This window comes from Cervus canadensis, chromosome 6, assembly GCF_019320065.1.
Source record: "Cervus canadensis isolate Bull #8, Minnesota chromosome 6, ASM1932006v1, whole genome shotgun sequence".
NCBI classification, from domain to species: domain Eukaryota; kingdom Metazoa; phylum Chordata; class Mammalia; order Artiodactyla; family Cervidae; genus Cervus; species Cervus canadensis.
In genome coordinates, this window is record NC_057391.1 from 40,342,042 (window position 1) to 40,367,934 (window position 25,893).

Consider the following 25,893-nt stretch of genomic DNA (forward strand, 5'->3'; position numbering starts at 1 on the left):
CTCCTGCTGGCATAACCTTTCTCACCACGCAGGGTGTGACCCACCTGCAGCTGGCTCATCAATCAGGCTTAGATTCCTTTAGTCCTTCCTGATCTGATTCGGCTTCTATCTTGATGTGCAGCCAAAAGTTGACATTCCTAGAGCAATTCCAAGAAGCAGTGAAGAAAGCTCCCCCTCCTCTGACCACTTATCTGAAATTGTCCAGCCCGGCAAGGGAACCGCCTTTTGGTGCTTTCCTCCAGACTGGCCAGTTGCACTTTCTGTGGGTGAGCAGTCCCGCCTTGTGCCTTCTGCTCAACTGGCAAAGCCTCCAAAGCTCAGACACACTAGAGACCACATTTTCCCTCTGAGGAGGCTGCCCCTTGCCTCCCAGATGTAGTCTTGGTGCTGACATCAAATTGCTTTCAAATGGAATTTTATTCCCTTTTAACCCCTTATCCTCACACTTTGCCAGGTGGCTTCCCTGGAACAGCTCCAGCGGAGGACAGTTCCTGCTCCCAGGAGACAGTGTGCTATGCAAGCATAAGCGCCTCCTCACCAAATCTTTCAAAGCCTCAACTTCTGTTGCAAAAGGGGTGAGTGGAGGGGTGGGGAGTGGTTTCTGCTACCTGCTGCTAGGTAAACGAAACACCAAGAAGGTGGTGAATTTGGACACATGGAGGAATTGTGTAGTTCATAACCCTGCAGACAGATAAAGTAGTAGTCAATGGAAGGGAGCCAAAGATACTTTTAGTATAGTAATGATGACAGGTGTGTGTGTGTGTGAGAGAGAGAGAGAGAGAGGAGAGAGGGAGAGAGAGAGAGGGAGAGAGAGGGAGAGAGAGAGAGAGGGAGAGGAGAGAGAGGGAGAGAGAGGGAGAGAGAGAGAGAGGGAGAGAGGGAGAGGAGAGAGAGGGAGAGAGAGGGAGAGAGAGAGGGAGAGGAGAGAGGGAGAGGAGAGAGAGGGAGAGAGAGAGAGAGGGAGAGAGAGGGAGGGAGAAGGAAGAGATGGGGGTTGGGAAGGGAAGATTCCGGAAAAGGGGGAAAACAAAAGGGAGAAAGAAAAAATGGGGGTTAAAGTGGAGGAAAGCGTATATTCTTTAGGAGGGCCTTCTAAAGCTGTGACTCTCAGACTTTTATTACTGTCAGAGTAAGAAATGTATTTCACTCCACGCAGGGCGCGCACACAGAGACGTATAGGATAAAACAGAAATGAATTCGCGCGTGGCCTGCTGGAAGAGTAGGTCACTTGTTCCTATCACAAATCACTGCGTGCGGCCGAGGGTGCGCGAAGGCAGCCCGGCTCGGCCGCGCCCCGCCCGGCGCTGAGTAGGACGCCCCGCCGCACCCGCCGCAGGGCCCCCGGGTAGTCGCCGCCCTCGCGGGGGAGGAGGGAAGCCGGGGCACGGCTCCCGGCTCCCGGTTGCCTGCGACAGCTCCTGTGGTGGCGGCTCGGGACGCGACGCGGGATGGAGCCGGACGAGCGGGACTCCGTGGCCGCGTGGTGGCACATGGTCGTGCGGAACCTGCGGTGAGTGGGCGGGCGCGCTGTACGCCCCGCTGCCCGGGATGCGGCAGGGAAGGTACCACCCGGCGCGGACCGGGGGGCTGCAGGCCCCCAGGGCTCTTGGACGGCTGTTTCCTCAGCCCCTACCAGCGCCAGTGAGACTCAAGCCTACGATTTTTCAGGAACGTGTATCCCTTTGGTGCTTCCGAAATGGAGTTCCAGAGAGCTGGTTCAGGCTTCCATATCAATCTCTTAATTACCTTGACATTTTACTCACAGCGGGATAATATTAGTGACAATAATAATCTGTGTTGTTGTCTTGGATGGCATTCTGTTAGACCAAGGGCCTATCTGGATAGATAGGAAGGGTCAGAAAACCACCTCCCTGAGTGTGAACTCTGCCGTGGAGTAAAGGAAGACCTCTCCACGATGCTAGAGATGCACAGTACTTCGAAACCATAACTTGGCATCGCCTGTGCCAAGTTCTTACATCCTTTAAATCTGAAATGTCTAGGTCAGCAGGTTTTAAATTTTCTTGCTTCCATGAATCCTTGGCTTGAGCAGTAATCTTAAGACTACCTGAATCGACCAGCAAGCAATCCTGTCACAAGTCTTGTTGCACTGAATCTAGGTATTGGTTGGAGAACCCAGACCCAAGAGACTGGGTATTTTATTGTTTTGTTGGTGTGGGAAGGTGTTGGCAGTTTAGTTTACTTTTCTTCTTTGTATTCCTTTGTTTTGTTTTGCTTAACTTTTGCTGACTACAAAATATTCAAGAATCACATCCAGGCATAGAAGACCTCAATTTGGAACATCTGAGTGGCTAAGACAACCCTGATTCCCTGTCTTCTCTTCCTGCTGTGGCTGAGGGCAGGGGGCAGAGTGCAGCTCTCCCTGGCTCCCCAGTGCAGGCTGGAGCCCCCTTTTGTATCAGATCTGAACACCAGGCCCAATGTCCTGACTGGCTGCATTTTTCAAACTTCACAATCGTGGGCCTTACATCCCTGAAACAGCTGTTTTGGGAAAGCTGGCATTTACCACCTTTTACTTTTGAGTTCTTTATAGAGTGGGTGACTGGTTATTTAACACTTATTTGACAGAGAATCAAAGCTGCTTTGCGTTTTTAGAGAACAGCCCATTTTGTTGATAGAGGAGTGGAGATGGGGAGGTGGGATCTTCTGTTACTTCTAAATGTGTGCATGCTCAGTGGCTCAGTCATGTCTGACTCTTTGGACCCTGTGGGCTTTAGTTTGCCAGGCTCCTCTGTCCATGTGATTTTCCAGGCAAGAATATTGGAGCGGTTGCCATTTCCTCCTCTAGGGGATCTTCCCAACCCAGGGATCAAACTCTTGTTTCTCCTGCATTGTTTATCACTGTGCCACTTGGGAATTCCCTATTATTTCTAAATACTAATTACTAAAAATAAGTCTTGAGATGTTTTCTTGAAAGAATAAAATACTTGAGCATTTCTTCATCCGAGCTGAAAATTACTGATCTAATTTAGGTCAGACTGAGGCGCAGACTGAAATCCAGCATCTTAGATCCTTTTTGTTTCATGGAGCCTGGTTAGATCAGCAAACATTCTTGGAGGGTTCTGTGTGTGCCTGGGATGGCCTGTAGCCCTGGATCTATTGTGATGTGTCATGAGATTCAAGGAGAACATTTAACCATGATATTTACAGTGATTATTTTTTAATGCCTTGGGGATGGATTTATCTTACAAAAGTCTCATCAGATGTAGTCACTTCTTAACATGGATGGGCCCAGCAGAGTAAATCTCTTGCTGCTGATTTTCTTTGAGTTAGAAAAATGGAAACCATGCTCAGGAAAGAAGTTGGGGGAACTCAAAGGGCTATTTTCCCTTTTATTTCTCCCTATTTCACTTCCAGCCTTTACATTTCTAGAAATGGTACTTAGAAAATCCCCATGAGAAGGCTGACAAACTTTTCCATCCTCCCCAGTGTATTGGTCATCCACTCGCTATCAGATACTTGCCTGGGCTCTGGGCACACAGCCATAAATAAAACAGGCAAAACCCCTGCTCTTGGGGAGCTCACATTCCTACTCAAAAGAGAAGGAAGCCCTTCCCTGTCCCCCAAAGCTACCAATAAGCCTTGCATACTTCTCCTTTACAAAAGAAATACACTCTTTTCTGTTCTCAACCTGTCATTCAATGGATATTTATGGCACTCAGCCCAAGGCTGCCCTGGTGGTTCAGTGGTAAAGAATCTGCCTGGAATGCAGGAGGCACAGTTTCGATCCTTGGGTTGGGAAGATCCCCTGAAGAAGGAAATGGCAACCCACTCCAGTATTCTTGCCTGGAAAATCCCATGGACAGAGGAGCCTGGTGGACTACAGTCCATGTGGTCGCAAAAGAGTCAGACATGACTGAACAACTAAACAACAAAGAGCAACAGCCCTGTGCCAGGCAGAGTGGAAAGTAAAAGCAGCATTAGCTGGGACGTGGTTCTTGTCACTGGGGATACAGGGCTAATAGTGAGAAAAAAGATCAGCAAAGAATTAAGGGTCAAACTCTGGCCCTGACTATAATTAGTGGGAGGGGTGAAAAGAGAGCATAAGTCACCATGGGAAGATCTGTCTAGAGAAGATTTGAAAAAGAAGGGACACTTGAGTGGATGTGAAGGAAAGAGGGGATCTGGTTGGGAGGAAAGGAGGGAGGAGAAAGAGGTAACTTGGTGTTTGGTGATCAGTATGTGTTGGTAGGATGAATGGGCACAGGATGCCTGTGCAGCATGTCTTAACATTTGGAATTGTTGTCTTGCCAACTGTGGTCAGAGTTGGGCTTCCCAAAGCTGGTACTTCTGAGCATTAAGCAAGAATGATTGGCTCTGTAGCAGCTCAGTTTCCAGCGCCGGTAAGAATCATCCAGTTAGGTTCTGTGGCCCCTGTGGGAGGTTGTGCAGTTACAGCCACAGCTGATCAAAGGGTAGGCAAAAGAACACCAAAGCTTCAAGGTGGCTGTTTGATGTGCTGGCCGTGAGCAAGGATTGGACTGAAACCGCATCCTCTGCTCAAATAAGGTCTATTAGCCACTGGTGACTTTTGATCCCCTATTGATCTAGGGGAAGTCAAACTGACAGCCCCATAGTTAAAAGGAGCGGCTGTGCATTATTGATGCTCGGAGGGATCTGGTCACTGTGTTCTCTTCCCACAGCGCTTCTCAGAGAAGTGCCTTGAGCTATTTGAGAGAAGGGTCCGGTATGAATTATTCTTTAAAAACAGAAGCATATTTCCCTCTATTGCCTCTGCTTCCCAAGCACCCTGCTACCTTCAAAAGGCAACTTAGTGGGAGACTAACATGCAGGGTAGCGGGAGTTCAGAGAGTCAGGAGAAAGAAAACCGGATCCAGCCAACTGGAAGGGAGCATAAGAATTCAGTTCTGCCTGTCTGTCTGGGCTTGATCTGTGGCTCAAAGTGGCTTCTTTGGGTTTTAGTATCTTATCTCTAAAATTGGAATAACAACGTCCTCTCCTTCCAACCACCTTCACAGAGGCTATTTTAAAGTATGAAACAATCATTTTCATTTCTTTTTTGCTGATTTTATGGGTATGCAGTTGCCTATGGCTGATGTATTTGAAGAGCTGTCCATCACCCTTAGCCTGCTTATCTTTTCTGCTCCCCACAGAATTGCTGGAAATTCATTAGAGATTCATTATCTTCTGCCTCCATGCCTTTTCCAAATATGTATAAATGCACTGATTTTTAAGTTATTACACTACAGGGAGAATTTTTTTAGAGGTCTTTCTTTGATGCTTTTGGTATCTTCTGAGAATATGGGAACAGGATGGAAGAAGAGAGTGGGAGGAAGGAGGGACCCTGAGAGGGGCAAGGATGCAGAAGAGAAAAGGATCCTGATATAACTTTCTGTAAGAACTGGACTTGGCTAGAGCCCAGCCTCGTTCTTGGGGCTCATTTTTGCTTCAAGGATGACAAGGAGAACTCACCAGGATTGTGACAGCTCACTGGAGATCATCATGCAACTCTGGATTCACGCGGCTCTGCCATTCATTGGCACTGTGACCTTGGGAAGAGGTCACAGACTTTTCAGTCTCTTCATTTGCAAACTACATTAACCTGTACATGTAACGTCTTCTAAGATGCCTCTGGTCTAGCAGAGAAATCAGGACATGGAAACAGTGCATCACACATGCTTCCCAGCCCCCCACAACCTCATAATTTGATTACATCGATGGTCTTCCCATTGACCTTTCACAGTAGGGAAAGGGATTCATTTAAGGAATGATGTGAACAAAAACTGGAGTGGAAGGTGGTGACAGTGACTTCCTGTATCCCTTATTTCTAAAAGGTTCAGGAGATGCTCAACTCTCATGGGAGATGTGACTAGAGACAGGTGGCCTGAGTGAGCCCTCATGGAAAAATCATAAGTTGTCTGCTGGTGGCTCCCAGTCTGGATGGTTCATGACAATGGGACAGTAGAATAAACAAGATGTGTGTGGCTCCCCTTGCACCACTCACCCCGTGTCCCATCACCTGATCAGGTCCTGCCCTGCACTCCACCCTGCTCCTCACGACCCCACTCACCTCAGAAGTGGGTTTTTTTCTCGCATTGGCTCATTTTTTCCCCAAGACTCAGCCAGAAGGAGGGGGGAATCTGACGATTATTCATTCACAGCTTTAGGCTAATACTAATAATAGCTAGCACATACAGCACTGAATTGTGATTAAAAACTGCAGCAGCTGTTGAACAGTCTGAACCCTGTTTCCTGCCGACTTTGGGGTCCATCTTGGCTTTCTATGGGGTACACTGAGAAAGCAAGTCTGACTTGGGTGCATCCGTGTCCTCACCTCTCCTATCCCATCATACCGGGGCTTGAGCAGCTGACTGGGGGCTTGATTGTCCTTTCCTCTCCTGGTTCTCCCATAGTGCCTGGTCTGGATCTGCCCTAATTACACACAGTTCTGTAAAGGATTTTGCTTAAATGCCAGTTTGCCTGTAATTCCCAGTATCAGTCTGTGGAATTTGATTTGGACGTTAAAAGGAAAAACAAACCAAGACAAAACTTGGACTGATTTTGAATACCTTATTTGTTTCACAATATCTTACAGATCTTTCCCACACTCCTGTTCCACACTCGGAAGGAAAATTGCCACTCTGTGTGACAGCTTTACAAGTAAATCATTAAAAGAACACATTTGCCCTCCTCTGATGCACATGCTGATTTTTGTAAACTTTTGTAAGTATGTACCTTTTGTGAATCTGCCTTTATATATATATTTTCCCAATTAAAGAACTCACTGCCCTTACAGTTATGACATAGTAAGAAAGATATGTCAGCATCTTTGTGGCTAGACTTAAATTGTCTGAAACCTAATTATATTGCTTTTGGGGTCTAGGATGAATCCTGGTGAACTGTTGGGATAGACAGCAAACCATGGCCTTGTGGGTGGGATTTCAATCCTGGAGCTCAGCCTTCAAATTAGCTGTGAATCTGGATACCTTAGTGCTTTCTGTATTCTGTACCTTCTCACCTCCTCTTTTTGCTTGTATCCCTAGAGAGAGACAGGTTGATGTGAGAAATCTATTTTCCTGTGTTGTTTCTACTGAATGCTGTGTTAGCGTGATAGACAGTTCTTCTAGTCACAGACAGTGCTGTCACCTGCGTGTCTCTGTTATGTTGATCTTGGACATTTCATGGTGTATGGCTAGTGACTATGTTTTACTTAGTGCAAAAGTAATGCATGATGTAAGTAGCAGAACGCTCATTACTAGGACTTCCCTGGTGGACTAGTGGCTAAGACTCCATGCTCCCAATGCAGGGGGCCCGGGTTCGATCCCTGATCAGGGAACTAGATCCCGCGTGCCACAACTAAGAGTTCAAATGCTGCAACTACAGATCCTATATGCTGTAAGGAAGACTGAAGATCCTGAGAGCCACACCTAAGACCCGGTGCAGCCAAAGGAAAAACATCCAACCAAATAAAACAAACCTCTCTGCCCCCAAACTCATTACCCAAACTCAATACCCTCTTATTTTTTAGGTAAATGGTCTCCTTTGCTTTTCACTTGAAACAGGGATAAAATGGAATAAACTCTATTAGGGGCTGCCACACTGGTGCTATTTTTAAGTCTAGCTTTAGAGTATTTGTGGGGTCAGTTCTTTTGCGGGCTCGTCCTAGTTTATAAAATAAAATACTTTGCTCAGAATTGAGTGTAGTGCTTATAACTTAGAAACATGTCAAACATGAGGCTAATTACTTTTTTGGATTGTGATTAAACGACATGGACTTCGATTCTGGGAGTTGGTAATGAATTCTACTTTCTAGTCAAAGCACCATTTCTTGTGGATTTAAAGAAACCAGAGCTGAAGATTCCTCACACGGTGAACTTCTACATCAAAGTCGAACCTGGGGTAATTCTGGGAATCTGGTGAGTGCGCTGGTCGGACACTGGGGTGCTTAGTGGGCGGGTGATGATGTTACAGGGCACAGCGGAGCAGTGCTGTGTTACTTGCTGTGGCGAGGTCGGTGTTCCTTGGAGGAAGCTGTTCCACACACTTTCCCTTTGTATTGACATTTGACCTGCTTGAATTTGCTTTTCGAGAATCTCACTTTTCAGGTGCCTTGGGTCGTTCTCTTCCTTGCCTTATTCCTTGTGTGATTATCTGATTAATGTGTGTCTTCTTTACGAGACAGTAACTTCATAGGTGGGGGCATGGTTAGTGGGTTTTCATTGCTCAGCATGGTGCTTGGCAAAGGCACCCCATAAATATTTGTCCAACAAGGTCATGAACATCCTACTGTCTGTCTTGCTGTGCTAATCTCAACATTTTCTTCTGTTTGGTTCTACCTGCTTGTTCTTGGCTGCCAGTTTCCCATTGCCTTCTTGTATATTTCACCTCCCTGAGTTTGAACATGTGATCGTGGAATATTTAGGAACCAAAATGGGTTCACATAACTTTTTTCTAATCTGTAGGATGCAGTCCCACTGACAGTGCTGGAATTTGAAAATATTTTTATTCTTTGCTCTTGCCCCATCCGCCCTTGGCTGAGTGAGTCAACTGTCCTTATGACCACTTATCTAGCTGGCAGTGATGCCTGTCTTTTTGGTACGGAGGCCTTGGGGGTTTGATGTCAGACTTTTTGCCTCTAAGTGATTGGAGGATTGAAGATTCATCATCATGTGGCCAGTGTCTATGGTAGTATTTGTATTATCAGAGTTCATTCATTGATTTAACAAGTTGGGGGCGGGGGGACTAGAGCTCACTCAGGTGTTTAAAATCACAAGGTCACTCGGTTTCTTGAGAAGAATAGCTTAATTTCATATTTAAGTTCTTTTCTCCTACCCAAACTGGTTTCCCTTTAACTTTTTTCCAGCTTGTTTCTTCAACCAAACCCATAGCAGGTGGCAAATATCTATTATCTTTTACGGGTTTCCACCCAATAGATTGCATTTCAGTAAGCCACACCTAAGAATTGCAGTTTTGGAAGCATAATTGGTGTAGGAATCAGAACTAAAATGTAAATGGTTAAAAGGGGTTATCCCTGGGCATGGGGGAGGTGAGCCAGGGCAGTAATAATTTTCATTATAAGATGTTCGTGGTGTTATATTTTAATTGGTACCATGTGCATATATTGCCTGTGTGCGTGCTAAGTTGCTTCAGTTGTGTTTGACTCCTGGTGACCCCATGGACTATAGCCCGCCAGGCTCCTCTGTCCGTGGGATTCTCCAGACAAGAATACTGGAGTGGGTTGCCATGCCCCCCTGCAGGGGCTCTTCCTGACCCAGGGATCGAACCTGCATCTCCTATGTCTCCTGCAGTGGCAGGTGGGTTCTTTACCAGTAGGGCTGCCTAGGAAGCCCATGCATATATTACTCAGATAAATTTTTGTATATAAATAGATTAAATATTTACATATAAAACTATAACTTATTATATATTCTAATAATTAATATGGGCTTTCCCAGGTGGTTTTGTATATAATATGTTTCATATACATAAATATGTATCTGATTGACACAAGGAGGTTTTAGACTTTTGGTGAGGATAGAGAATTCTCCTCTATGTCCATGCTGGCTAAAACCTTGCCTTACTTTTCAGGCACACGGTTCCCAGTTGCCGGGGGGAGGATGCTAAGGGGAAGGGCCGGAGCTGGTATGAAGCAGCCCTCTGTGATGGCAACCCAATTATTGTTTATCTTCATGGCAGTGCACAACACAGGTCAGTGCCTTTGCTTGTATTTTTTTTTCCCTCAAAGAGAGCAAAAGAGCGTTTCATTCCTGTGGGGGAATGAAAGGCAGAGCTGTTTTTAACTCTGTGAGCATCCTTCCACACATTTGTTTCCATTTGTTGGAATTTGAGGGTATTCTAGCAATAGGCTTCTCTTTAAAAAAAAAAAAAAAATCTATATATTCCATATGTAGAATAATGTGGATCCTTACCTGAAAGGGAGACAAACTTCAAAATGTGGATACTGATTTCAAAGAAGGCAGTGTTGCTTTATTCTGTAAGAGTGTTGGAGATGATGAACTGAAGCCATGGATGACTTGATAGGAAATATGTATGCGGTATGCAGGATAAAGAAGAGTTTCCACATCAATGGTCTTCTCACAGAACCACATGGAGATTTAATCAAATGTATGATCTCCAGGAGAGATCCCCTAGAATTCTGATCCCAGGCTCTGGGGGGCCACCTGACTAATTCTAGCCTGGAATATTGATGCCGCAGCCCACTCCTGTCATCCCAACCTTGCTTTATAACAAAGAGTGCCTCCTGGAAGCCTGACTCTTCTTTGATGCGCTGCCAGCCCCTCTGTGGGCCTGTGTCATTACGGTGGGTGACTAATATTGGCTCTGACTGTGGCTCTCAGCATGGGGGAGGGGTGATGCTCCTCAGAGACCCACAGACCTTGCCCAGTCTCTGTGGGGGGGGGACACTTCAAACTCAGTGACAAGCTCTGGACTCTGCCCCTCAGCTCCCTCGCCTCTGTCTCTTTTACTCACTGTCTTTTGTGTCAGACAATGGCTTTCTCAAGCCTTGCCTTTGCTCAGGGGGCTTTCTTGAGGTTTATGCCTCAGAGTCACGTTTACAGAGATTTCTTGTGAAACCAACATTTTTCAACATTGTTTAACATTATTCCCGTTGTGCAAACTTGGGTACGGTGTTACAATGTACTTTTCTTTAACGTGTCCTGTGGGTCACACTATCAACGTCTGCCCTCTGAGTGAATTGGCTCTTGCCCCCAGTTCTCCCAGATTTTCTGGCTCGGGACTAGCTACCTTCCTCTGTCCTGAAGTCTCAGCTTGCTTCCAGCAGTACTGAGCTGGAAGGAGGCCAAATGACAGGTCACAGGGAACCTAGATGAAAACAGTGGTTCTAGACTTAGGATCTGTAGAAGCCCCAGAGGGTCTGTGAACTCCCAACCTTGAATTGTACATGAAATTTGAAGAGCAGATACATTTTTCAGGGCAGTGGGTCCATAGCTTTAATCACAGGTTCCAAGGGTTTCATGACTCACTAATATTTAAGAAATGTGGCTCTAAAAATTCAAATGGTTTTTAAAGACTCCTCTATCTTTTGAGTCATCTTTTTCTCCCTTTTGTGTGGTTCATAGAGAGCAGACTATTGTTATTTGGAAGAAAGTGTTTCTTGAACCTCCAGGGTTATGAGTTTCTGTCCTCACTTCATCATGTCCCTCATGGCAGAGCGGACAGGATGTAGGCAGATCTTACTTTAGTGAACTTGGCTATGTTATCCCTTTTCCTGAAAAGCCACTTTCTGGGACTTATGTTCCTTTAGCTTCTAGAAGTATTCTGAGAAATAGGTTTTGCTGTGCAGCGGTGCAAGAAGATGGATGGTCAGCAGTTCATCAGATGCTTATGTTGTGAAGCGCTAGTGGTCTGGGCAGGCGGTGCTCACCGTGGGGAAGGCAGGGAGTTCACCCTGATGCAGGCATGGGGGCTCCGGCACCAAGAAGTAGTGCCCTCTCCCCTGGTTATTTATTTGTCTTACCTGAAAAAGAAAGTAGTGAGATCAGATGCCAGCAGCATGATAGTGATTTTTGTTGAATGTGTCATCGTAATTCCTAATTCTTACCTTTTCTTTTAAACCTTCTCTACAGGGCAGCTTCTCATAGACTCAAGCTAGTAAAGGTATGTCTGAAGGGGCATCAAGGCACCAATTTTACATTTCCATTTATTCTCTTCTGGGCTACAGCCCTAAGGTCTTCCTTAGCCCACAGCCAGGTTATTTCCTGAGAGCTCCCTGGTGTGGGGGCAAGGGGGCGGGTGGTGGTGTCTGGGACCTACAGTCCCTTGAATGCACTGCTTTTCCTAAATTGACCCTGGGGGATTGAAACAGATGTCAATGTCTCTGAGTCTCAAACACTTGCATGGATTTGTTCCTTTCATCACCAGAAGGAATTGAAGACACATTTCTTTGCTTTCTCTGAGGGCTTGGTTGAGAAAATATATTAAGTGCAAAAGCTACTCCTTCTACCAGGAGCAACCTTTCTGTGGTATGGGATAAAGACATAGAATGTCTGCTCTTACGTCATTCAGGCTCTTCTTTGGCCCCACAAAAAGTTCAGCAGAGGGAAGGTGGCCAGCCACAACTTGGTGTCCTCACCAGCCTGGTACCTGCTCTGGTTTGTTGGGGCGGCCCCTGCACTTCCCAGCGTAAGGAAGATGGCAGGCTGTCCGCCTCACTATGTCTGACTCAGAGCTGGCTGGCGAGCTACTGTTTAGCCCTCCCACACTCTCATGAGGTCTTTAGGAATCCCTCCCTCAGGTGATCTGGCTGCTTGTTTAGTTATTGATCCCAGGACCTGATCTCTCCTCCCACAAGCCAGTTCCCACCCCAGAGCCCTTTCCTGATTTAACAGCATGAATGGGGTCCAGAATCCTGCCAGGCTCAGCACTCTAGTACCATCTTCACCCCCCTTCCCCTGTTCAGACAGGGTCATCCTCTCCTGTCTATTCCTCCCTTCTCTATCACCCTGTGTGGTGGGTGGGCTGGATTACCATTTTGCCGGGGGTGATGATGCCTATTAATTTTTAGGTTTGCTTTCTACACCCCACTCTTTGTACTTTCCAAGTGGGAGGGTGTGATGCTGATGACTGTGAGAATATGTATTTTTTTCCCCTTCTACTCTTGGCAAAGCTCAACTGTATGTCTCCTATGTGCATAGAAAGGAGCAGAGTCGTAGGTGTAGATGTGAAGAGTAGCCAGATCCTCCTGGTGGTGGGTGGGATGTGTAGGGATGCTATGATAAGACTTCTTCCTCCGGGCAGATTCTGGATTCCACAGACCATAGTCATCATTTTCCAGCCTGGCCAAACTTCCTTAGCTCTTCATTGTTTCCTTTGGATAGGCAATTTCTTTTAATAATTAAGTCATTGTTAAATTGTTCTTCTCTCTCCCCCTTTCTCATTCATTCATTCATCACTTCAATCATACAGCACGTAAATGTTTTCATTTATGTGCCGTTCCCACCTAGTTTTTAATCTCTATAAAGTTTTTATGTTACTGATTATTTATATATATAATTTTATGTGGTGCTCTTTTACTTATTAAGAATATTATTTGATGTTTTCCCATAGATGTCATAGTTACCAACTTAAAGGGTGCTCATTCTCCATTATTTATAGACAATTATTTATTTACTTAAATATTTCTACTGCTCTTTGATACAATATTTTTTCCTAAATTCTTTTAGAATAGTATTGCTACAGAAAACTTTAAGCAGGTAGTTTATTCTTCTTTTGGAATTTTTTCCTGGAGATAAATTCTTGGGAGTAGGATCTGTTGTTTAAGTTGTCAAGTGGTTCTTCAACTTATGGAACCACAAGCAACACATGGGTGTTCCAGCTTCCCTGGATGCTGAACTGCCCTGTGTCTTAGATAACTTATTTGGAAAGAATGTAGTTTAAATGTTAAAAAGTTTCATTTACTTCTTCATCATTAGTTCAGTTGTATTTGAAGTTCAGGGTCTCACATCTAAAGGCTCCCTTGGCGGCTCATACAGGGAAGAATCTGCCTGCAATGTAGGAGACCGGAGGTTGATCACTGGGCCAGGAAGATCCCCGGGCCAGGAAGATCCCCTGGAGAAGGAGATGGCAACCCACTCTAGTATTCTTGCTTGGAGAATTCCCTGGACAGAGGAGCCTGGCGGGCTACAGTCCATGGCATTGCAAAGAGTTGGATGCGACTAACACTTTCACTTTTCTCTTTTTTCTCCCACATCTATGTCTGGGGGGGAAGCACAGTGTTTGAACCCAGGCAGGCCCAGGTGTGATCTTGGTTCTGTTGCTGTGGTTCAAGTTCTGGCCATTTGGATCTGTGTGAACAAGGTACTTAAGTTCTCCAAGACCCTGTTTCTTTATCTGTAAAATGCAGATAATACCTACCTTCTAAGACTGTTGTGAGAACTAAATAAAACTTTAAAAGTGCCTGCATAGTAAAGTTTTGTCCCCCTTTATCTCCCTTCTCGTCATCTGTCATTTGTATTTTCTTCATTTAAAATTATGTTTTTATATTCTTTTCTCATTTATCTATTCAGGGCTTGAAAGTGGTTTCATGTAATCAAGTGATTTATTTTTGATCAATATTAACTCTTTATCTGTTCATACTTAATACGAATATCTTCCCATTATTGACTGCTTCTACTACAACTCTATGTAGCATTCTTACCTTCAGGAAGTTCCTACAAAAGATATTCACTATGTGACTCAGACAGTAAAGAACCTGCCTGTAATGCAGGAGACCTGGGTTCAATCCCTGGGTCAGAAGATCCCCTGGAGAAGGAAATGGCAACCCACTCCAGTATTCTTGCCTGGAGAATTCCATGGATAGGCTATAGTCCATGGGGTCGCAAAGAGTTGGAGATGCCTGAGTGACTTAACACTTTCAAGGTGCTTTACATTTATTAATTTATATTTTTGGCTTTGTTGAGTCTCCCTTGCTGTGTGTGTGGGTTTTCTCTAGTTGCAACGAGCAGGGGCACTACTCTTCATTGCAGTGCACCAGCTTCTCATATTCATGGCTTCTTTTGTTGCAGAGCACAAGCTCCCAGTTGCATGGATTTCAGTAGCTGTGGTGCATGGGCTTAGTCGCTCTGTGGCATGTGAAATCTTCCCGGACCAGGAATTGAACTAGTGCCCCCTGCATTGGCAGGCAGATTCTTAACCATTGGGCCACTGGGGAAGTCCCCAAGGTACTTTAATACATCATCTCATGCAATCTTCCAACCATCCTGAAAGTATTGTTTTTCACTTCTTAGACTAGATTACACAGATGTTAAGTGGCTTGACCAAGGTCAGATAGCTGGTAAGTGACGGAGCTAGGGTGTGACCCAGGCTGTGTGACCTGCTCTGCTGTTCTTTCCTGTTGAGTCTGATCTTAAGTTTGAAGTCAAACACCAGATTTCAGAAATGGATCTTTTCTCTACCTATTAACCATGACCACCAGGCTTATGGAAGTGTTGAGGAGGTGAGACCACCTTTTTGTTTGCATCTCCTAATTAAAGTGATAACAGCTCCTTTGTCATCCAGGTGCTGAGTAATGGCGGCTTTCATGTCTTGTCTGTTGACTACAGAGGTATGTGTTAAGAACAGTGTACAAAAATTTTTCAATAAGCAGGGGCCTTTTGATGGCCCTCATTTTGGAGGTAGTAATATTGTTTGCCTTTCCTCGTGGGCAGGGTTCGGGGACTCGACGGGTACACCCACGGAGGATGGACTGACTGCAGATGCAGTTTGTGTCTATGAGTGGACCAAGGCGAGAAGTGGTCCCACCCCTGTGTGCCTCTGGGGCCACTCTCTGGGGACAGGGTAAGTGGGGTCTGAAGATGGGTCGTGGTGGACCCTTGGGGCGTTAGTGTCACATGATAGGCAGCAGTGAGCAGCAGGAGGACCCCTGAGCTAGGAGACAGTTTCTCTCAGGTTCCACAAGTGGCTAGGGGCCTTATACCTCAGTGTGCTTGTTTGTAATTCAAGGGGATGTGTAACTCTATGGCTATCTATGACACTGAAGCCCATTCCAGAACTCTCCTTGAGAGTTTTAAGTGAAAGGATTCTTCTTTAGGGCCAGTGGAATCCCTTGAAATCCTGAGCAAGATTTTGTGTTTATGTGCATTTGAGGGTCAAGAGCTTTCATCAGATGCTCATATTGGAAGTTGCATTTTGTACTGTTTACTTGACTGTTAAGTCACTGCTTCACATGTACTAATTTTCATTTCTTTACAGAGTTGCAACAAATGCTGCAAAAGTTCTAGAAGAGAAGGGTATGATAAAATGCTTACATGATATAATTTCTCGGCTTGAGATGGGAAAATAAAAACAGTGAAGAGACTATTCTATACAATCTGAACATAGAGATACCTACAAGCACCCAACTTTAGGCAGCTTTGGATAATGTAATGAACTTTCTTTTTTTGTATTTAATATAAAGCAATAGCTGGTTTTCAGAGGCATGAAATTAAAAGTAAATACTAAGGAAAGAGTTAAAACTACCTTAAAAGAGCAATCATGTGAAGTGATAAATAAGTATTGTTATGGAGTAATCTGCTACAGAAGGGGGAAATTATACTTTATGCAACAGTAGGCAGGACTTGCTTTCTGCAGCCCTCCTTATGTAATATGTCAGTGTTTCTCAAAGTGTTCTGAGAACTGCCTTTATCAGAATCTGCTGGGGGTGTTTGTTATAAACACAGGTATCTTGGATCCTGGCTGTCTTCATGAACTAGATACTCTATGAATAGGACTAGGTGATTTGATTCTGACATGCGTTGAAAGCTTGTAATCACTTGCATTATATCTTAAACTTTAAGGTCAGGGTGAGTTACATAAACATTTTAAAGCGTGTCACCTGCTCTACACAATCTTAATTACTTATGGAAATAAAGCAAACATCATTTCATTGCTCCTTTAAGCTCTCCTGGCTCCTTTAGTGTTGACAGTGCTGTATTGCCTGAACTAAATTCCCACATAAATGAATACTTCACTTCCTGGATAATGTAATTATCTTAGAACATTTAAAATCCATTAAGTGCCCAACTTATGCTACCATGTATTTTAATTTTCTCTATATCACATACTCCATAAAACATTATTATTCTTATGTTATCAAGTCAATATTTAGATTTACCCCCCCTTTTTTTTACTCTTTATTATTTCTAACATGTCTATGCTTCCATCTGGGACTTTTCTTCCACCTGTCTGTTGGTGAGGAATTCTTTCAACTTTGGTCTGAAAATGTTTTTATTTCATCTTCACTTTTAAAGGATATTTTTACTGGGCATAGAGTTCTAGAGTGGCAGTAAGATAACTATTTCACTATTTTACCATTTGTTACTGTCAATAAGTTATTTTAAAGCCCACATATGGTAACTTCAGTATTTGATCTTTTGTTCTCAGAGTGTTGGCCAAAACAACCTAATCAGCTTCTGCAGAACACTCTCCCTTCCTATAATCCTTTGCTTTCTTAAATTATCCAAGTCATGAAAATCTGCTTGTTTTAAAGGTAGTGATTTTCTTTATCACGTGCACAGAAATGAAATCTCTAGCGGTGCTGGTTAAAAATGCCCATTCTCACATTTCCCACCCCTAAGATCCTGACTTCTCACCGAAGTCTGGTGTGGGGTCATTACTTTGCATTCACAAATTTAACAATTTATTATGATTCACAAATGATTTTGATGCAGGTAGTTCACGTACAAGATGAGGATCCCTTATTTAGGAGAGATAGTATTTAAATATGGTAGGGGAGTTCTTTCTTTTTTATTATTTTTCAAGGATTCCCAGCTGATGCAATTATCCTGGAAGCTCCATTTACCAACATATGGGTTGCAAGTATCAATTATCCCTTGTTAAAGGTGAGTCTCATACATCTTTACAAGATGTCAAAGGCAGGCTGTTTATTAACCATTTTCCCTTTCTTAACTAGTCTTATATATTTCTAAGTTATTCTAACTTGTGATAGGTTAGTAGCCAGTTACTATTAAAGGAGGGCACAATGGCTTTTGTATTTTTGTTCTTTTATTTCCTTCTAGTAGATTTAGTGGCTTGTGTATGTGCTGTTCTAAGGCGCTTCAGTCGTGTCTATGGACTATGGACTGTAGGCCTCCAGGCTCCTCCGTCCATGGGTTTCTCCATGCCCTACTCTAGGGGATTTTCCCAACCTTGGAAATGAACCCACATCTCTTATGTCTCCTGCATTGGCAGGCGGGTTCTTTACCACTACCACCAGCTGGGAAGCCCTTCAGTGGCTTATTAAGAGCTAAAGGTTTTTTCACCACCCCTCGTCCAATTAACTAAATTACACCTCTTCTCTTTTATGATTTTTTTTAATAGATAGACTTGTCTTTGGTTCACTTATTTATTGTCCCTTTTCAAAGTGAAAAATAAACCTTTCATATGTCATATTTAGCCCTATAAATGTCAACCACATATCTTTCATTATTTTATGATAAGAAAGTCTCTAAAGAATTCAAGAAGCTGCCAAAAGGTTTTGCATGGCATCCCAGGTGGAGAAGACCATCTTTCCAAGAAGATGAATTAGAAAAAATTGACTGACAAGATGTGGTTTTTTTATCTGTTGTACCTGTTACCATTATTAGCTAATTTCATAATTTCATTCCATGTCTCATGCTCAGTTGCTTACAGTTATACCTCTATATCAGTCAGTCAGTTCAGTCGCTCAGTCGTGTCTGACTCTTTGCGACCCCATGAATACCTCTATATAAATGTTAGTAAATGAGAGAGAAAGCGGTGAGATTCTTAGAGGGGACATGTAGCCCAAATCTGCAAATTGTTGATTACTGTTGGAAGGCATCTTAAGGGTGCTTAAATCCAACTGTCTACCCTTGGAATCTCTCATACAGTAAATCATCATAGAAGTTTCTGTAATCTGCTTAACTATTTCAGCTCATTACAGGACAGCTCATTCATTCACAGAACCACATAATCTTAAAATGTCTGTACCCTCTAAGCTCAACTCATTACAGGAATCCCCTCTACAATCCAAAATACTGAATGCTAAGTAATTTAAGATTCAATAAATAAACCATTTAAATTGGTTCCAGACAATTAAATATTAAAGACAGTTAATTGAACATCTGTTACTATTACTCTGAATAATTACTAATAAATTCACTAGCCTGTAGACATGTTACAGTTTAGATACAAGTTTTCCATTGACTTTTTTTTTGAAATTTTGTTAATTCTGAAATTGAACATAATAGAGACATCTATGATTTAATAGTTATAAACTGAACCTCCATGTAACCACCATTCAAGTCAAGAAATTAGCACCCCTGGCACCCTGGAAGTCTCCGGTAATGTTACTTCTCAGAGCAGTGAGCCTCACCTCAGATGTAACCCTTAGTCTGAAGTTTATGGTAATTATATTCGGCTCTTACTGTGTTTTCTATTTGTGTCATCTCATCTGTGTTCTTTTGCCTCTACTTTCTGGCTTTCTTCTGACTTGGCAGTTGTCTCAAGGAGCAAAGTGGTGTCGAGTGTGAGGCTCACCTCTCTGGGCATCCCTTCTCTCTGGGGTCTGGACCACTGAAGACCTCACTGCCTTGGTAGATCTCTGAAACCTTCACAGAAAGGTTTTAATATATTTTCTTTAAGAACCATGGCTCTGGTGTCAGACTTTCTGGGTTTTTCTCCACGGTGTCACTTAACAGCTATGTAACCTTGGGCTAATTAAGCTTTTAATGCTTTGTTAAATCTATTCAAGATTACTGGGATAAATAAATTCACATATGAAAAGCACGTGTAAGAGTGCTGACAGAGAGTAACCACTCAGTGGCCATTAGTTGTTTTTATTAGCAGTGGAGTGCCGTTGGTAAGGCACTGTTGAATAAGAAAGTGTAGGTGGTGTGAGACATAGATACAATAAAAGGCATAGGTCCTAACCCTTAAGAAGTTTTCTGCAATTGGGGAGATAGGGATATAAAGTAATGACATGGATTTCCATGTATCACTTTGGAATCAGTTAGTTGGAATAGGAAGGCAGCATGGCATAGTGGAAAAAGACTCTGGGCTTCATAAAGCTAGATAGGTTTGGGTTCAAATTTTGTCTCTGCCATTAACCAATTATGACTTTGGTAAACCACTTTCCTTTGTTGTATTTTTCCTGTTTTTATAATGAGGTTGATACTGCATAGGGATTTTGTGTATTTGTATTTTTGAATTAAGTAAAATAATCATGTAAAACATGGGTACTCAACAAACGCCTGTTTCTTTTTCCCACTCAGGTACACAGGAGACTAAGCTTGTGTTGGGGGAGGCCCAGAACAGTAATTTCAGGGACAGTAATTCTCAGGGACAGGAGAATTCAGGGAAGAGAACGGTCTTGTGCACAAGTGTGATCAGTGAAGACTTACAAGGAGACAGGATCTAAGCTCATTTCTTAGCGAGGTGAGGGAGAGGGAGAGCAGTTAGGAAACACAGACAGGAGGGGAGAAGGTGAGCCAAGGCATGTGGCCAGAATGGGGCGATTCTGTCTTATAAGATACTCGAGAGGCGTGGAGGACCTCTATGTAAGAGCTTGCACTCCTTTTAAATCCTCACAGCACCTGAGTCTGGCACCATTGCCTCCACGGAGAGCTGAGGGAGGTGGAGGCTCAGTGGCCTGCCCGATTGCCACTCACCCTGTAAGGAGGAAACAGGACTCAGTCCTATCTTTTCTAACTCCTGGCAGACAGCTTTTGGGATGAAAGACTGTGGCCAGATGTGGATGGCCTTGCAGCCAAGATAGGAGCTGTTTGTTTTTCTAAATAGATAGAGTTCCACTCCCCACAATCTGTAACAGCAGATTTAAAGAAAATTATCTGGTGCAATTCCAGAATAGAGAGGAGGCAGGGAGACCAACTAGGAGCCCCTCACTGTGGTCTGGGCTGGAGGGGAGTTGGACCTGTAAGTCCCGAGGGGCACCCCTGGCTGGAGTGGAGTGAGGGATCACGGGAGTGGATGAACTGAGAAAGAAACCCACTTTCTCCTCCCTCCTCCGGAACCTGAGATGAACTGCTAAAGGACTTCTCTTATTGAGCTCTCATCAGAGGAGTCCTGATTCCAGGGGTAGAAGAACTAAAGACAAAGAAAAGAGAAGACAAGAAATCTTGCCCTTAGCACTGATAAGGGCAAAGGAGGGGAGGGAAAGGGAAGCAGTGTTAGGATCTCCAGACCGCACCTGAATGTGGGTCCTTGCTTTGCAGCCATGCCAGAAATACAGGCCAGACAGACCCTGGGGAACCACGTGGGTTCGCGCAAGCAGCAGGCTCACGTCCAAACTGTGAAGCAGAAGTCTGTCTTTATTGGCCTCAACCTGCATATTTTGTACCCATTTCTCTACCAAATGTGAAAATGTGAACCTATTAGTTCTCAGTTGTGTCTGAATCTTTGTGATCCCATGGACTGTTGCCTGCCAGGCTCCTTTGTCCATGGGATTTTCCAGGCAAGAATACTGGAGTGGGTTACCCATTTCCTTCTCCAAGGGATCTTCCCAACCCAAGGACAGAACCTGAGTCTCCTGCTTTGGCAGGCAGATTCTTTACCACTGTGCCACCTGGGAAGCCCCATGCACTGTCTACTTTATCATGTGTGATTTTGTTTTTCTTCCTTCTTGTATTTTCCAAAGTGTGAAAGTGAAAGTAATGTGAATTGTTTTTAAAATCATAAAAGTTATGTTTTCCAAAAAAGTTTAGTATATTTAGAAAGTCACTACACTCTATACTACTATAGTTCATAGTGAGAACCTCGAACAAATGACATAGCTTTAGGCCATATTTTAATTTTTTTTCTTTTTGAAAAATAGATTTACCGGAAACTTCCAGGATTTTTAAGGTCAGTTATGGATTCCCTGAGGAAAGACAAACTAGTCTTCCCCAATGATGAAAAGTAAGTTAATCATGTAAAGATGTCCTTTATTAGATTCTGGGGGGTAATTATCATGTAACTTACTGAATAGGTAGATGAGAATTGTTAGATGGGCAGTAGGATTTGGGGTAAAGTGTCTACAGATTTTTAGTGTTTGGTATTATGTTTAGGTCTAACTTAATAACTTTACCAATTCAGTACTTTTCTCTGAAGTTATGAAGGGATTTGTAGTTTATGGTGTTTTAGGATCTTTTAAAGGTCCTGTAGGGTCTAACCTAGCATTCCTTGGAGGAATCTCCGACTTCTGGGCCTTATTCCCCATGTAACCAAAATCCATACACCATCTAGCCGACTACCCAACAGCAAGTCCAATGACTAGACTGTGGCAAGCTAGCTTCTCACAGTTGGAGAATCTAGAGTGCTTGTAAACAGGCAGTCGTTATCAGTGTTTTCCTATTTCAACACACTTGAGGAATCTGACATCCTGAGGAGTAGCGGTGAGTCACTGTGGCAGGGGTGGCTGGTATCAGAATTTGGGAGGGGCCAAGGAAGGGCTTTTGCCATTCTTCATGTCATGGCCTTTTTGAATTAGCAAATAGGAAGTTGACCAGGAAGCTAGTCAAACCTGTTAACATCTCATGTCCATCCTGTACATTTACGGGGAAATGTAAATAAATGGCTACAAAGAGTTCTCTTTGGTCTTGTGGTAGTTCTTATTATTTTCTGGTTTTGTTAATTTTTTAAAAAAATTTTAATTAAAACATTCCACATATTATGAAATAGGTAGAATAAGGAAAAAGTGAAGTTCTTTTAATTCTGTACAAATTCAGTTTTTGTTATTTTAAAAAATCACATAAGAATAAATTAAATACCTGATTAAATTATATGAGTAAATAGAAGAATCTTGGCTGGAAGAAAAATGTCACTATATGAAGCTTATTATATATGAAGTTGTTATTCCTGGGAGGGATATAAAGAGTGTCTTTTATTTTGGGTGAACTTCATGTTTTGCTAAAGCCTGAACTTAAAAGAGGAGAAATCTCAATGTATTTCTTGAACTGAATACTTTTCTTCCACTTGTTCCTAGTGTCAAATTCCTGTCTTCTCCCCTTCTCATCATACATGGTGAGGATGACAAAACGGTACCTTTGGAATTTGGAAAAAAGGTATACTAAGCTCAGTGGCTGATGGAAACATACTAATTTCACCATTTTCTCAGCCAGCCAAACTTTGATTAGTGCCGAAAGAAGGGTCTCTGATATTATAAGGGATTCTGTGCATCCTGAGTTGCTGTGTTGGCTGGTGTATACAATAAGTATCAGCGTGCTATGCTATTCAGCTCAAAGGAGTGTTTGTGGGGGATCCTGCTTCCCCATCTGGGGTCTGGATCAGCAAATGTAGAGAAGATCCTAGAATGTTCTGGGAACTTCCAGGCAGTCTTTCCTGCAGTGGCTCTAAAAATAGGGATGCTGTTCGTTTTCTTTTAGACAAATAGTCGGGGTCCACTGCAGTTCCTTGTCCCCCTGCAGGGAGGTATGGCCAGGGGTACGATGAGGTCTTGTCACTGTTCTGTGTGCTGTGCAACTTGCCTTCCTTGGTTATACAGGCAGCCACCCTGAGATATGGAGGGTGCCACATCACCAATTCAATGGAACTAACTCCCTAAGACAGTTGTTTCTGTACCCTTTCAGGAAAATTAGATTAGAAAAACAAAACAACAGCTTGAAGGATCAGCCTTTGAGTCCTTGTCTTTCTGCCCCTTGCAGCTCTATGAAATTGCCCACAATGCATATAGGAACAAAGAGAGGGTGAAGATGGTGATCTTTCCTCCTGGCTTCCGACACAACTCCCTTTGTAAAAGCTCTGCACTGTTACATATCGTGAGGTAAGAGTTGCTTTGCTAAATGCAGTGAGGGCTGCTTTGGCTTACTTAAGACCACGTGGTGGGGAAGGCATGTAAGATCATCGAGGTCTTTTTCCTGCAGAGATTTCCTGAGCCAGCAGTGGGCGTGAAGTCTGAGAACAGCAGAGAGCGAAGACTTGGTCTGGACACCAGCTGTGATGTGAACTTTTTATGTAAAACTGTATCGGGCTGCTTGAGTGAGCTGAACTTACTGACATTTTTATAAGTCACCTGCCATTTTAGTAAGGGAAAGGAAGCATGGATGTTGGGTATTATGGGATGTTCTCATTTATCTTATCATAGTCTCCTTTGGGGAACATGCAGGAACATCACCATGGAGGATGAGAATTTGGTAAAAATTTGATCCCATCTAAAAATGTACAGTTACCTACATTCTGAGGATATTTGTGGATAAGGTGGTCTTTGATTTGGACCTAGACAGCAGTATAAGAAAGATGCTCCAATAGTTAAATAATTGGTATTTCAGTTTAGTTAATTTAAAAGGCATTAAAAAGCTCCAAGCTGTTTTCTAGCCTTCCGAATAGCACTGGGGAAAGTCCTAGTCTGCTCCCCAATCTGCTACAAAATAGAGAGATATGGCACTCATATAGCCTTTGAAGTGACACTTTATTAGCCCTAGCAGAGTCATACACTTTCCCTCCCAATTCCCAGAGATACTTAACTAGATTATTATTTAACAAGATGAAACAAAATCAAAGAATGTTGTAAAAATGTTCAAGTCCAGTAAGAAGCTATTTTTCTCTCAGGACATTTTACGACTTACTTTCCATTGGCTTTGTTCACTCCACCGCTGGGTTCACTGGACAGGGAAATCTTTATGTCAGAAGGCTCCATGTTCCAGATGTCCCGGGCATACTCCTTAATTGTTCGGTCACTGGAGAATTTCCCCGAGGCGGCTATATTTTTAAGGACCATGATGTTCCAGGCCTTTGGATTCTGTAAATGACACATGCATCTAAGGCCCAGGGCCTGAGTGCACACCCGGCTGTATGACAGACATCAGGCCAAGCACATCCAAGTATCATTCAGGGGGAAAGTGACAGGAGTAAACTGTAATGAATCATCGTACGTTTGTTTCACAGTTGGGAGCTGGATAGGCAGCCTGTGCTATTCTCCTATTTAAGATGGTTGTGCTGTGCTGAGTTGCTTTAGTCTTGTCCAACTCTTTGCAACCCTATGGACCACAGCCTGCCAGGCTCCTTTGTCCATGGGGCTCTCCAGGCAAGAATACTGGAGTGGGTTGCCATGCCCTCTAGGGTATTTAAGATTATATTTCTCTAAAAATGAAAAAGAAAGTATTTTTCACTCTCAGAGAAACCTTAATTGGTAATTTCTGCCATAGTTACAATGTTCTGGCATGTAAGCTGTATTTCCCATCTTCATTTTGAATGAAGATATCTCAGCTTCCTTTAAACTACAGGGGAAAGGAAGGGACTAACTTCCATTGTCTGCTAGATGCCATATAAGAAATTTACCCTGTGGCTCATGGTCAGAGCTCAGAAAACACTACAGGATGTTAGCTGTCACACAGGCAAACAATCCCATAGTAGACTTTATTCACTGACTTCTCTTTCCTTATTTTTTTCTGAAGGTAGATACTCCAATAGGTTTACACTGAATCCCAGATACTCCACTGGGGTTTGAAAACAGGACCAATTAAGGTTTCATCTTAAATAAAAAATATATGACTATATATCTAAATAAAATACATCTCTTTCATAATTTTATGTAAAAAAATATAAGCTATTTATTTTATAGCCTCATGATTTTGTAAAGGACTCTAAGAAGGAGTTCGATGGCAATGACTAGAATATCATTTGAAAAAGACAGCAAGGCATGAAAAGCATTTAAGACAAAAACTAAAACTGTGAGTCTGAAATTATTCACACTTTGGAAACTTACTAAAATAAGAGAATAGAAGCTTCCTTTTTTCATGTTCTTTATTTAAGGGGATAATGACTAGACTTCCCAACCACACGGGCCTTGTTTTCTATGCCTCAACAATAAGAGTAAAAGCTGCAATTTGCACTAATGAAGAAGAAAGGTGGAGGGGAATGCTGGGACTCCAGGTGGGCATCCCTTGGTTCAGGGCCATCACAGGACTACTGTGTAAAAGCCACATTGACACTTGTGCTTGCGCTCACGTATATTTTCCTTTCCTGCTCTGTTTTACTTCTGCTTCTTTTCCTCTACGTTCTTTCCACACACAAGCATGGGTTGAGGGCGAGAGGCTGAAGCTGGAGGCGGCCATCTTCCTCCCTCCGTCTCTGCGTTCTCAGAGGCCGAGTGTGGCTGATTTCTCCAGTGTTCCGGGAACAGGAAGTGAGCTCCTCTGCTTAACTCCAGCACTGCCTCTGCTTGGGCAGCATGTAAAATTGGCTTATATACACTCTAGGGGGACTGGGATGTGCTGTAAAGCAGTATGGGTCTTGAATGATCCTATTTTAACACCCCAGTGGGATATCTGGGATGACTGTAGGAACCACCCTGTCACTTGGCCTTGGAAAAGAAATAGAAATGTCAGTGAAGTAGGTTTCTGTTGTAAGTAGTTCCTGATATGTCCAAAGGGCAGGAGGTGGAGATTGTATGAATTTCCATAGTTCTGCTATATAATGGCT

The 25,893-nt window shown here is 43.3% G+C and overlaps 2 protein-coding genes across 2 annotated transcripts in view; one reads left to right on the forward strand and one right to left on the reverse strand.

The window, feature by feature from the left end:
• Positions 1 to 1,063: 1,063 nt before the first annotated feature.
• Positions 1,064 to 24,039, forward strand: ABHD12B (abhydrolase domain containing 12B). Its single transcript, XM_043471653.1, has 13 exons — positions 1,064 to 1,510; positions 6,575 to 6,702; positions 7,793 to 7,895; positions 9,568 to 9,687; positions 11,589 to 11,619; positions 15,019 to 15,064; positions 15,168 to 15,297; positions 15,712 to 15,749; positions 17,260 to 17,339; positions 21,290 to 21,372; positions 22,439 to 22,517; positions 23,118 to 23,236; positions 23,337 to 24,039. The coding sequence occupies exons 1-13, from the start codon at positions 1,449 to 1,451 to the stop codon at positions 23,362 to 23,364; spliced, it is 1,047 nt and encodes a 348-aa protein (XP_043327588.1). The 5' UTR covers positions 1,064 to 1,448; the 3' UTR covers positions 23,365 to 24,039.
• PYGL (glycogen phosphorylase L) overlaps positions 9,945 to 25,893 on the reverse strand; it is a 51,385-nt gene continuing 35,436 nt past the window's right edge. Inside the window, exons 20-21 of the mRNA XM_043471652.1 lie at positions 24,039 to 24,211; positions 9,945 to 11,479 (exon numbers count right to left, since the gene is read on the reverse strand). Coding sequence (XP_043327587.1) covers positions 11,476 to 11,479; positions 24,039 to 24,211 — 177 coding nt within the window. The 3' untranslated portion in view covers positions 9,945 to 11,475. The remainder of the gene's footprint in view (positions 11,480 to 24,038; positions 24,212 to 25,893) is intronic.